Below are 12,762 nucleotides of genomic sequence, written 5' to 3'. Positions count from 1 at the left end.
CATTCTTACTGGTAATATGGGCATCTACTGTAAAACATTTCTTACTGGTAATATGGGTGTCTACTGTAAAACATTTCTTACTGGTAATATGTGGCCAACCGGCTCGATTCAAACGTGCTTCTACACCTGCATTGCTTCTACACCTGCATTGCTTGCTGTTTGGGGTTTTAGGCTGGGTTTCTGTATAGCACTTTGTGACATCAGATGATGTAAGAAGGGCTTTATAAATACATTTGATTGATTCGGTATTATGTAGCAAAATTTGAAATTGTGTTTTTACATTATATAAAAGTAGAGACTCCGAGCTAGAAAATGGTCTATCATACACTACAGTTGAGGAACAATGGGAAAGTAATTTTGCTTTGAAAGTTGATGAACTTGTAACCCCACTTTTAAGAAAAATTACACTTAAATGTTTTGGTAAACCTACTGGAGAGCTCTTCTTTGTCTACACCCATTCAGCATCGTTCACACCCTCTTAAGCTTTAGCTTGTCCTTGTTAATGCAGACAGAGAAGAGCTTCAACTTCCTAATCATAGCCTCAATTTTGTCCCGCACATTGAATATAGTTGCGGAGTCCCTGTAATCCTAGATTCAGATCATTCAGGCGAGAAAAAGTTGCCTGGTGAAAACGAGTATGCATACCCCAGTTTGGGAATACCTGCACGAAACAACCAAAGATTATGGATCAAATCAAATGTAATTTGTCACATGTGCTGAATACAACAGGTGTAGACCCTAACAGTGAAATGCTTACTTACAAGCCCTTAACCAACAATGCAGTTCAAGAAATAGAGTTAAGAAAATATTTACTAAATAAACAAAAGTGAAAAAAAATCTAAGAAATAAAAGTTACACAAGAAAAATACATAATGAGGCTATATACAGGGTATACCGTTACAGTGGCAATGTGCCAGGGGTATAGAATAGACGAGGTCATTTGTAAAGTGATTGAATGCAGTCTTATGGCTTGGGGGTAGAAGCTGTTAAGGAGCCTTTTGTACCTCGACTTTGCGCTCCGGCACTGCTTGCCGTGCGGAAGCAGAGAGAACAGACTTTGACTTGGGTGACTGGAGTCTTTGACCATTTTTGGGTCTTTCTCTGACACCGCCTAGTATATCCTGGATGGCAGGAAGCTTGGTCCCAGTAATGTACTGGGCCGTACGCACTACCCTCTGTAGCACCTTACAGATGGATGCCGAGCTGTTGCCATACCAGGCTGTGATGCAACCAGTCAGGATGCTCTCGATGGTGCAGCTGTAGAACCTTTTGAGTTGCCAAATTTTTGCCAAATCTTTTCAGTCTCCTGAGGGGGAAAAAGTGTTGTTGTGCCCTCTTCACAACTGCCGTGGTGTGTTTGGACCATGATAGTTCGTTAGTGATGTGGACACCAAGGAACTTGAAACTCTCGACCCGCTCCACTTCAGCCCTATCGATGTTAATGGGGGCCTGTCCGGCCCGCCTTTTCCTGTAGTCCACGATCAGCTCCTTTGTCTTGCTCACATTGAGGTTGTTGTCCTGGCACCACACTGCCAGTTCTCTGACCTCCTCCCTATAGGCTGTCTCATCGTTGTCAGCGATCAGGCCTACCACTGTTGTGTCGTCAGCAAACTTAATGATGGTGTTGGAGTCGTGCTTTGCCACGCAGTCGTGGGTGAACAGGTAGTACAGGAGGTGACTAAGCACTCACCCCTGAGGGGCTCCAGTGTTGAGGATCAGTGTGGCAGATGTGTTGTTGCCTACCCTTACCACCTGGTGGCAGCCTGTCCGGCAAGTCCAGGATCCAGATGCAGAGGGAGGTGTTTAGCCCAGGATCCTTAGCTTAGTGATGAGCTTTGTGGGCACTATGGTGCTGAACGCTGAGCTGTTGTCAATGAACAGCATTCTCACATAGGTGTTCCTTTTGTCCAGGTGGGAAAGGGCAGTGTGGAGTGTGATTGAGATTGCGTCATCTGTGGATCTGTTGGGGCGGTATGCAAATTGATGCTTTGCCTGTTTGATGGTTCGTCTGTGGGCATAGCGGGATTTCTTATAAGTGTCCAGATTATTGTCCCACTCCTTGAAAGCAGCAGCTCTAGCCTTTAGCTCGGTGCGGACGTTGCCTGTAATCCATGGCTTCTGGTTGGGATATGTACGTACAGTCACTGTGGGAAATATGTCGTCGATGCATTTATTGATGAAAGCCGGTGACAGGTATACTCCCCAATGCCATTGGATGAATCCCGTAACATATTCTAGTCTGTGCTAGCAAAACAGTCCTGTAGCTTAGCACCCGCATCATCTGACCACTTCTGTATTGAGCGAGTCACTGGTACTTCCTGCTTTAGTTTTTGCTTGTAAGCAGGTATATGCATCTCTGTGTGTGGAGTAAAGGTGGTCTTGAGTTTATTCCCCCTCTGGTTCCACATTTAACATGCTGGTAGAAATTAGGTAAAACATATTTAAGTTTCCCTGCATTAAAAATCCACGGCAACTAGGAGTACCGCTTCTGGATGAGTATTTTCTTGTTTGCTTATGGCCTTATACAGCTCATTGAGAGCGGTCTTAGTGCCAGAATCGGTTTGTGGTGGTAAATAGACGGCTACAAATAATATAGATGAGAACTCTCTTGGTAGATAGTGTGGTCTACAGCTTATCATGAGATACTCTACCTCAGGCGAGCAATACCTCGAGACTTCTTTAATATTAGACATCGCGCACCAACTGTTATTGACAAAGACACACACCCCCTCGTCTGATGTAGCTGCTCTGTCCTGCCGACGCACGGAACACCCAGCCAGATCTATATTATTCGTGTCGTCGTTTAGCCACGTCTCAGTGAAACATAAGATATTACAGTTTTTAATGTCCCGTTGATAGGATAGTCTTAATCGTAGATTGTCCAGTTTGTTTTCCAATGATTGCACGTTGGCCAATAATACGGAGGGTAGTGGTGGTTTACCTACTCGTCGGCGAATTCATACAAGGCACCCCACCCTCCACCCCATTTTCCTCTGTCTTTTCTTCACACAGATGACGGGGATTTGGGCCTTGTCTCAACAAAGCAGTATATCCTTCGCGTCGGACTCATTAAAAAAAATCTTCGTCCAGTTCGAGGTGAGTAATCGCTGTTCTGATGTCCAGAAGTTATTTTCGGTCATAAGAGACGGTAGCAGCAACATTATGTGAAAAAAAATAACAAAATAGCTAAGACCCCGTAAATGGCAGCCATCCCCTCCGGCACCATTATCACATTGTCCTACCCTCTCGGTTGATGAGGAACTCTGGAAGGTATAGAGGAGTTATAGACAGGTATAGAGATGTGTGTTGTCTTTCCCTCACTGTTGAAGAGGAAATCAGGGAGGTAATATAACTCTGGTTAACACTCTTTGTGTTACAGAGGTGTGTGGTCTATTATCCTACCCTCTCTGTTGACCAGGAACTCCGGGAGGTAAAAGAACTCCGGTATTAGTTCCTTGACGTCAGTCATGCTCTCGAACGAGGAGAGACGCCACGTTGTATTCATAGAGTGGAACGTCCGGTCAGGGATATCAAAGCTCTGGTCTGGAACACACACACACACACACACACACACACACACACAAACGCACACACACGCACGCACACACACGCACGCACACACACACACGCACACACACACACTAATTAAACCTGTGTTCTGATGATACAGGACCAATACAGTGTCTTTATCTTGGTGAATGAGCAGGCTTCCTTTCATTGCCTTGTGAACCACCGCTTCTGCATTCAATTACACTTCTATCAACAAAGATGAGAGGCTTCGGAGGAAGAGCATTAGAAAGACAAGAACAGAGGAAGAGAGAAACGGGACGAGAGGTAGAGAGGAAGAGAAATGGAAAAGGGGAGAAGAGGGGCGAGTCAGAGAGGAGCAGGACGAGAGGTAGAGAAATGGAAGGGGAGAAGAGGGGCGAGTCAGAGGGGGACAGAGAGAAGTTTGAGTGCAAAAAGGGGGAGAGAAAGCCTATCAGAGGAAGTCTTTGATGCATGCCAAGCAGTGGATCAGATCAGTCTTAGATCAGGATGTGGTTCTCAGAACATGGCGCTACAACAGCCTCAGGGTCATGCTAATAACACAATACAGATGGCAGTGATCAGCCTCAGGATCATGCTAATAACACAATACAGATGGCAGTGATCAGCCTCAGGTTCATGCTAATAACACAATACAGATGGCAGTGATCAGCCTAAGGATCATGCTAATAACACAATACAGATAGCAGTGATCAGCCTCAGGGTCATGCTAATAACACAATACAGATGGCAGTGATCAGCCTCAGGATCATGCTAATAACACAATACAGATAGCAGTGATCAGCCTCAGGGTCATGCTAATAACACAATACAGATGGCAGTGATCAGCCTCAGGATCATGCTAATAACACAAGTGATCAGCCTTAGGATCATGCTAATAACACAATACAGATGGCAGTGATCAGCCTCAGGATCATGATAATAACACAATACAGATGGCAGTGATCTTTTATATGCTGCTGAACGAAAATAGCTATTCTTAAAGAAGAGAGGGTTTCCGTCAGCTACATTAGAAGTACACATCTGTGTGGGTGTCTTACCCTGGTAGGCCAGGAACATCTTGGTGAATGGAGGCATGCGAACCAGGAAGTGTAGTACAGTGCCGGAGTTGGAGTAGTGAGATCCATAATGGTACGGCTGGACAGGAGGCATCGGGTCGTCATCATGTGCTCCTTTCCGATACTCCTCCTCCAGGTACTGGAAGAGGTAGAATCTCCAGTTTTATGCGACGTGTGTAACGAATACATTAGAAATACTGATCTCGTGTCCAAGGGAAGCAGTAACACAGGAAGGCTGTAGTGAGCTGTTTACCTTATAATTATCCACATAGCGATCCTCCTTCTCTTTAGACTGGACCGCTATGGGCTTGTTCAAGTTCCTGAAAACAGTCCAAAAAGGTCAAACTTCCTGTTCTCTGTTTTTCCTTTTGGTCTGTAGTACCAATTAACACGTCAGTTCGTTATAACACTGACCCTTAAGCTAACCGCGTTAGTACTGTAACTGACCTGTAGATGGAAGTGTCCCCCAGGTCCAGTGTCTCTGAGATGTAGTCCTTCAGTATGAAGGGGAAGACGGGGTACTGCATCAGGTCGTTGAAGCTTCGCCCAGAGTGTTTGTTGAGGTGCGTCAAGTACTCAAAGTTACTGATCTGCCCCGAGCCCCACAGGTGTGTTAATGCCGTAATGTTACCATACTCCAGGAGGTTGGGAAGGTCAGAGGTCAGGATGTTGTGGTACACGTCGTCACGGAACTACGGAAACAGGACATTTTTAAATCTAGTTATATTGCATGTGTAATACTTAAGCCATAACTTTTTAGCTAGCTGCAGCTCAGTATTGTGTTAATGTTATGCTAGCTGATACAATCACTTTCCACTAGTATTGCTACATGCTACAAAATGCTAGCCAGGAGATGATATACTGAACAAAAACATAAATGCAACAATTTAATTACATTTAGTGAGTTACAGTTCATAAAGAAATCAGTCAAATTAAATAAATTCATTAGGACGTAATCTATGGATTAGAACATGACTGGGAATACAGATATACAGTTGAAGTCGGAAGTTTACATACACCTTAGCCAAATACATTTAAACTCAGTTTTTCACATTTCCTGATATTTAATCCGAGTACAAATTCCCTGTTTTAGGTCAGTTAGGATCACCGTTTGTTTTAAGAATGTGAAATGTCAGAATAATAGTAGAGAGAATGATTTATTTAAGCTTTTATTTATTTCATCACATTCCCAGTGGGTCAAAAGTTTACATACACTCAATTAGTATTTGGTAGCATTGCCTTTAAATTGTTTAACTTGGGTCAAACATTTCTGGTAGCCTTCCACAAGCTTCACACAATAAGTTGGGTGAATTTTGGCCCACTCCTCCTGACAGAGCTGGTGTAACGGAGTCAGGTTTGTAGGGCTCCTTGCTCGCATACACTTTTTCAGTTCTGCCCACAAATTTTCTATAGAATTGAAGTCAGGGCTTTGTGATGGCCACTCCAATACCTTGAATTTGTTGTCCTTAAGCCATTTTGCCACAATTTTGGAAGTATGACAATACTTCCAAAATTGTGGCAAAATGGCTTAAGGACAACATTTACGACCAAGCTTTAACTTTCTGACTGATGTCTTGAGATGTTGCTTCAATATATCCACATAATTTTCCTACCTCATGATGCCATCTATTTTGTGAAGTGCACCAGTCCCTCCTGCAGCAAAGCACCCCCACAACATGATGCTGCCACCCCGCTGCTTCACGGTTGGGATGGTGTTCTCCAGCTTGCAAGCCTCCACCTTTTTCCTCCAAACATAACAATAGTCATTATGGCCAAACAGTTCTATTTTTGTTTCATCAGACCAGTGGACATTTCTCCAAAAAGTATGATCTTTGTTCCCATGTGCAGTTGCAAATCGTAGTCTGGCTTTTTTTATGGTGGTTTTGGAGCAGTGACTTCTTACTTGCAGAGCGGCCTTTCAGGTTATGTCAATATAGGACTCGTTTTACTGTGGATATAGATACTTTTGTACCCGTTTCCTCCAGCATCTTCACAATGTTCTTTGCTGTTGTTCTGGGATTGATTTGCACTTTTCGCACCAAAGTACATTCATCTCTAGGAGACAGAACACGTCTCCTTCCTGAGCGCTATGACGGCTGCGTGGTCCCATGGTGTTCATACTTGTGTACTATTGTTTGTACAGATGAACGTGGTACCTTCAGGTGTTTGAAATTGCTCCAAGGATGAACCAGACTTGTGGAGGTCTACAATTTTTGTCTGAGGTCTTGGCTGATTTCTTTTGATTTTCCCATGATGTCAAGCAAAGAGGCACTGAGTTTGAAGGTAGGCCTTGAAATACATCCACAGGTACACCTCCAATTGACTCAAATGATGTCAATTAGCCTATCAGAAGCTTCTAAAGCTATGACATCATTTTCTGGAATTTTCCAAGCTGTTTAAATGCACAGTCAACTTAGTGTATGTAAACTTCTGACCCAATGGAATTGTGATACAGTGAATTTGTAAGTGAAATAATCTGTCTGTAAACAATTGTTGGAAAAAGTACTTGTGTCATGCACGAAGTAGATGTCCTAACAGACTTGTCACAAAACTATAGTTTGTTAACAATACATTTGTGGAGTGGTTGAAAAACGTGTTTTAATGACTCCAACATAAGTGTATGTAAACTTCTGACTTCAACTGTAGATCTGTTGTTTGCAGATACCACAACAACAACAAAAAAGTGGGCCTCAGGATCTCGTCACGGTACTTTTATGCATTCAAATCGCCATCGGTAAAATGCAATTGTGTTCATTGTCTGTAGCTTATGCCTGCCCATACCATAACCCCACCACCACCATGGGGCACTCTGTTCACAACATTGACGTCAGCAAATCGCTCGCCCACACGACTTCATACACACGGTTGTGAGGCCGGTTCGACGTACTGCCAAATTCTCTAAAACGACGTTGGAGGAGGCTTATGGTAGAGAAATGAGCATTAAATTATCTGGCAACAGCTCTGGTGGACATTCCTGCAGTCAGCACGCCAATTGTATTCTCCCTCAAAACTTGAGACATCTGTGGCATTGTTTTTTGTGACAAAACTGAAGATGTTAGAGTTGCCTTTTATTTTGCCCCTGTGTAATGATCATGCTGTTTAATCAGCTTCTTGATATGCCACACCTGTCAGGTGGATGGATTATCTTGGCAAAGGAGAAATGCTCACTAACAGGGATGTAAACACATTTTTGCACAACATTTTAGAGAAATAAGCTTTTTGTACGTATGGAACATTTCTGGGATCTTTTATTTCAGCTCATGAAACATGGGACCAACACTTTACATGTTGCGTTTTATATTTTTGTTTAGTAAAAATAACTGTCTAAAGAACAAAGACAAATCTACAAAAGAGGGGGAGATGCTGAACTATTAACCCTGGTGTGGAAGGCTTACAGGAGATCCTGTGCTCTTTAGGGTACCCTACCTTGGTGGTGTGGAAGGCTTGCAGGAGATCCTGTGCTCTTTAGTGTACCCTACCTTGGTGGTGTGGAAGGTTAGCAGGAGATCCTGTGCTCTTTAGTGTACCCTACCTTGGTGGTGTGGAAGGTTAGCAGGAGATCCTGTGCTCTTTAGTTCTACCCTACCTTGGTGGTGTGGAAGGTTAGCAGGAGATCCTGTGCTCTTTAGTTCCACCCTACCTTGGTGGTGTGGAAGGTTAGCAGGAGATCCTGTGCTCTTTAGTCTACCCTACCTTGGTGGTGTGGAAGTTTAGCACGAGATCCTGTGCTCTTTAGTTCTACCCTACCTTGGTGGTGTGGAAGGTTTGCAGGGGATCCTGTGCTCTTTAGTCTACTCTACCTTGGTGGTGTGGAAGGTTAGCACGAGATCCTGTGCTCTTTAGTTCAACCCTACCTTGGTGGTGTGGAAGGTTTGCAGGGGATCCTGTGCTCTTTAGTCTACCCTACCTTGGTGGTGTGGAAGGTTAGCACGAGATCCTGTGCTCTTTAGTTCATCCCTACCTTGGTGGTGTGGAAGGTTAGCAGGATATCCTGTGCTCTTTAGTTCTACCCTGCCTTGGTGGTGTGGAAGGTTAGCAGGAGATCCTGTGCTCTTTAGTCTACCCTACCTTGGTGGTGTGGAAGGTTAGCAGGAGATCCTGTGCTCTTTAGTTCTACCCTACCTTGGTGGTGTGGAAGGTTAGCAGGAGATCCTGTGCTCTTTAGTTCTACCCTACCTTGGTGGTGTGGAAGGTTAGCAGGAGATCCTGTGCTCTTTAGTCTACCCTACCTTGGTGGTGTGGAAGTTTAGCACGAGATCCTGTGCTCTTTAGTTCTACCCTACCTTGGTGGTGTGGAAGGTTTGCAGGGGATCCTGTGCTCTTTAGTCTACTCTACCTTGGTGGTGTGGAAGGTTAGCACGAGATCCTGTGCTCTTTAGTTCAACCCTACCTTGGTGGTGTGGAAGGTTTGCAGGGGATCCTGTGCTCTTTAGTCCACCCTACCTTGGTGGTGTGGAAGGTTAGCACGAGATCCTGTGCTCTTTAGTTCATCCCTACCTTGGTGGTGTGGAAGGTTAGCAGGATATCCTGTGCTCTTTAGTTCTACCCTGCCTTGGTGGTGTGGAAGTTTAGCAGGAGATCCTGTGCTCTTTAGTCTACCCTACCTTGGTGGTGTGGAAGGTTAGCAGGAGATCCTGTGCTCTTTAGTTCTACCCTACCTTGGTGGTGTGGAAGGTTAGCAGGAGATCCTGTGCTCTTTAGTTCTACCCTACCTTGGTGGTGTGGAAGGTTAGCAGGAGATCCTGTGCTCTTTAGTCTACCCTACCTTGGTGGTGTGGAAGTTTAGCACGAGATCCTGTGCTCTTTAGTTCTACCCTACCTTGGTGGTGTGGAAGGTTTGCAGGGGATCCTGTGCTCTTTAGTCTACTCTACCTTGGTGGTGTGGAAGGTTAGCACGAGATCCTGTGCTCTTTAGTTCAACCCTACCTTGGTGGTGTGGAAGGTTAGCAGGGGATCCTGTGCTCTTTAGTCTACCCTACCTTGGTGGTGTGGAAGGTTAGCACGAGATCCTGTGCTCTTTAGTTCATCCCTACCTTGGTGGTGTGGAAGGTTAGCAGGATATCCTGTGCTCTTTAGTTCTACCCTGCCTTGGTGGTGTGGAAGGTTAGCAGGAGATCCTGTGCTCTTTAGTCTACCCTACCTTGGTGGTGTGGAAGCTTAGCAGGAGATCCTGTGCTCTTTAGTTCCACCCTACCTTGGTGGTGTGGAAGGTTAGCAGGAGATCATGTGCTCTTTAGTTCTACCCTACCTTGGTGGTGTGGAAGGTTAGCAGGTAGCAGGAGATCCTGTGCTCTTTAGTTCCACCCTACCTTGGTGGTGTGGAAGGTTAGCAGGTAGCAGGAGATCATGTGCTCTTTAGTTCTACCCTACCTTGGTGGTGTGGAAGGTTAGCAGGTAGCAGGAGATCCTGTGCTCTTTAGTTCCACCCTACCTTGGTGGTGTGGAAGGTTAGCAGGTAGAAGGAGATCATGTGCTCTTTAGTTCCACCCTACCTTGGTGGTGTGGAATGTTAGCAGGAGATCATGTGCTCTTTAGTTCTACCCTACCTTGGTGGTGTGGAAGGTTAGCAGGTAGAAGGAGATCATGTGCTCTTTAGTTCCACCCTACCTTGGTGGTGTGGAAGGTTAGCAGGAGATCATGTGCTCTTTAGTTCTACCCTACCTTGGTGGTGTGGAAGGTTAGCAGGTAGCAGGAGATCCTGTGCTCTTTAGTTCCACCCTACCTTGGTGGTGTGGAAGGTTAGCAGGAGATCATGTGCTCTTTAGTTCTACCCTACCTTGGTGGTGTGGAAGGTTAGCAGGTAGCAGGAGATCCTGTGCTCTTTAGTCAACCCTACCTTGGTGGTGTGGAAGGCCAGCAGGAGAGTCCGTCCGTTGGTGAGGAAGATCTCCACAGCATTGTCTCTGAGCTGCCACCACCTCTTATGGACCTCCTTTATCTCCTCATAGGTCCAGGAGAATGACGCTGCCTCCGTCTCTCCGTGGACACTCTGTCACAACACACACAGTGAGTAGCCAGACAACAACGTCTCTGTTCTAAAATGTGCAGGCGTAGAGAAAAGGGTTACCTGGTTGTCATGGGCGTCAGCTGCGTTATCTTCCACAAAGTACATCCCAGACTTCCCTGTGAACGCAGAGGGTCAAAAGGTCACTGTGTGAGTAGAATACACACCAGTAAATAGAGCCTTAGGCAGCATCAACGGGACCTCGTCCAGAATAAACTCACTGGACAATAAAGCAAGTGGTGGTGGTGTGTGTGGAGGAGGTGGTGGAGGAGGTGATGGTGGAGGTGGTGGTAGGTGTGGAGGAGGTGGTGGTGGAGGTGGTGGTGTGTGTGGAGGAGGTGGAAGTGGTGAAGGAGGTGAGGAGATGGAGGAGGTGGTGGTGTGTGTGGAGGAGGTGGTGGTGGAGGAGGAGGTGGAGGATGTGGAGGTGGAGGAGGTGGTGTGTGTGGAGGAGGTGGAGGTGGTGGTGTGTGTGGAGGTGGTGGAGGTGTTTGTGGTCTCTTACCCAGCAGCAACTCTCCGGAGGTCTCTCTAGAGGGAGCAACACTGATGCAGCGTCTGGTGAATCTGATTGGTTCGCTGGTGGCCTTGTCTTTCACCGTGGAAGAGAAGGAGGAGTGGGTCTTATCCTCAAACAGGAAGGACAGTGGAGCCCGTGCTGCTGGGTCTGAAAGGAGAGACAGACAGAGCCAGACAGGGTCAGACAGACAGGGACAGACAGACAGGGACAGACAGACAGGGACAGACAGGGTCAGACAGGGTCAGACAGGGTCAGACAGACAGGGTCAGACAGACAGGGACAGACAGACAGGGTCAGACAGACAGGGACAGACAGACAGGGTCAGACAGACAGGGTCAGACAGACAGGGTCAGACAGACAGGGTCAGACAGGGACAGACAGGGACAGACAGGGTCAGACAGGGACAGACAGGGACAGACAGGGACAGACAGGGTCAGACAGACAGGGTCAGACAGACAGGGTCAGACAGACAGGGTCAATACGCTGGATTCAATCATAGTGGGTTTCCAGATAATGCTTTCATAAGCGAAAATTAAGAAAAAAATGAAGCTGTTAGAATGACATCCCTAGTGGTGCTGAAGATCAGACTGACTAATCTTTATCATTATTATATTTAAAATATATATGTCTGGCTTGTTGGGGTTGGTGAGGGTTAGGGGTTATGGGTTAGGGTCAGCGTACCGTCTTGGCTTGCGTCGGTCTTTGGACAGGTACTTGTTGGGGTTGGTGAGGGTTAGGGGTTATGGGTTAGGGTCAGCGTACCGTCTTGGCTTGCGTCGGCCTTTGGACAGGTACTTGTTGGGGTTGGTGAGGGTTAGGGGTTATGGGTTAGGGTCAGCGTACCGTCTTGGCTTGCGTCGGTCTTTGGACAGGTACTTGTTGAGGTTGGTGAGGGTTAGGTGTTATGGGTTAGGGTCAGCGTACCGTCTTGGCTTGCGTCGGCCTTTGGACAGGTACTTGTTGGGGTTGGTGAGGGTTAGGTGTTATGGGTTAGGGTCAGCGTACCGTCTTGGCTTGCGTCGGTCTTTGGACAGGTACTTGTTGGGGTTGGTGAGGGTTAGGGGTTATGGGTTAGGGTCAGCGTACCGTCTTGGCTTGCGTCGGTCTTTGGACAGGTACTTGTTGGGGTTGGTGAGGGTTAGGGGTTATGGGTTAGGGTCAGCGTACCGTCTTGGCTTGCGTCGGTCTTTGGACAGGTACTTGTTGGGGTTGGTGAGGGTTAGGGGTTATGGGTTAGGGTCAGCGTACCGTCTGGCTTGCGTCGGTCTTTGAGCAGGTACTTGTTGGGAATGGTGAGGTAACACCTCTGCAGCCGTCTTCTCTCCCTGTTGGGTCCCTCTGTAGGGTCCAGCTGCCAGGAGGTAGGGTACGACGTCTGGTCATACCACACAGCACTGAAATACACAGGAAATAGTATCAGCAATAAGTCATTCTATTATAAACTGGTTCCCAACATTACTAGAACAGTAAACAAGTCATTCTATTATAAACTATTAAACCGGTTACCAACATTACTAGAACAGTAAACAAGTCATTCTATTATAAACTGGTTACCAACATGATTAGAACAGTAAACAAGTCATTCTATTATAAACTGGTTACCAACATTACTAGAACAGTAAACAAGTCAT

At 46.2% G+C, this 12,762-nt stretch overlaps 1 protein-coding gene across 3 annotated transcripts in view; it reads right to left on the bottom strand.

The window, feature by feature from the left end:
- Positions 1 to 12,762, bottom strand: part of lyst (lysosomal trafficking regulator) — a 220,625-nt gene that overhangs the window by 27,720 nt on the left and 180,143 nt on the right. For all 3 annotated transcript variants that reach the window (XM_045702248.1, XM_045702249.1, XM_045702250.1), the window contains 8 exons: positions 12,380 to 12,525; positions 11,117 to 11,278; positions 10,675 to 10,730; positions 10,444 to 10,596; positions 5,055 to 5,299; positions 4,861 to 4,927; positions 4,590 to 4,746; positions 3,403 to 3,543 (listed from right to left, as the gene is read on the bottom strand). In XM_045702248.1, the coding sequence (XP_045558204.1) occupies positions 3,403 to 3,543; positions 4,590 to 4,746; positions 4,861 to 4,927; positions 5,055 to 5,299; positions 10,444 to 10,596; positions 10,675 to 10,730; positions 11,117 to 11,278; positions 12,380 to 12,525 (1,127 nt within the window). The remainder of the gene's footprint in view (positions 1 to 3,402; positions 3,544 to 4,589; positions 4,747 to 4,860; positions 4,928 to 5,054; positions 5,300 to 10,443; positions 10,597 to 10,674; positions 10,731 to 11,116; positions 11,279 to 12,379; positions 12,526 to 12,762) is intronic.

Source organism: Salmo salar, chromosome ssa19 (assembly GCF_905237065.1).
Source record: "Salmo salar chromosome ssa19, Ssal_v3.1, whole genome shotgun sequence".
Lineage (NCBI taxonomy): Eukaryota > Metazoa > Chordata > Actinopteri > Salmoniformes > Salmonidae > Salmo > Salmo salar.
This window is presented reverse-complemented; position numbering and strand designations above follow the sequence as displayed.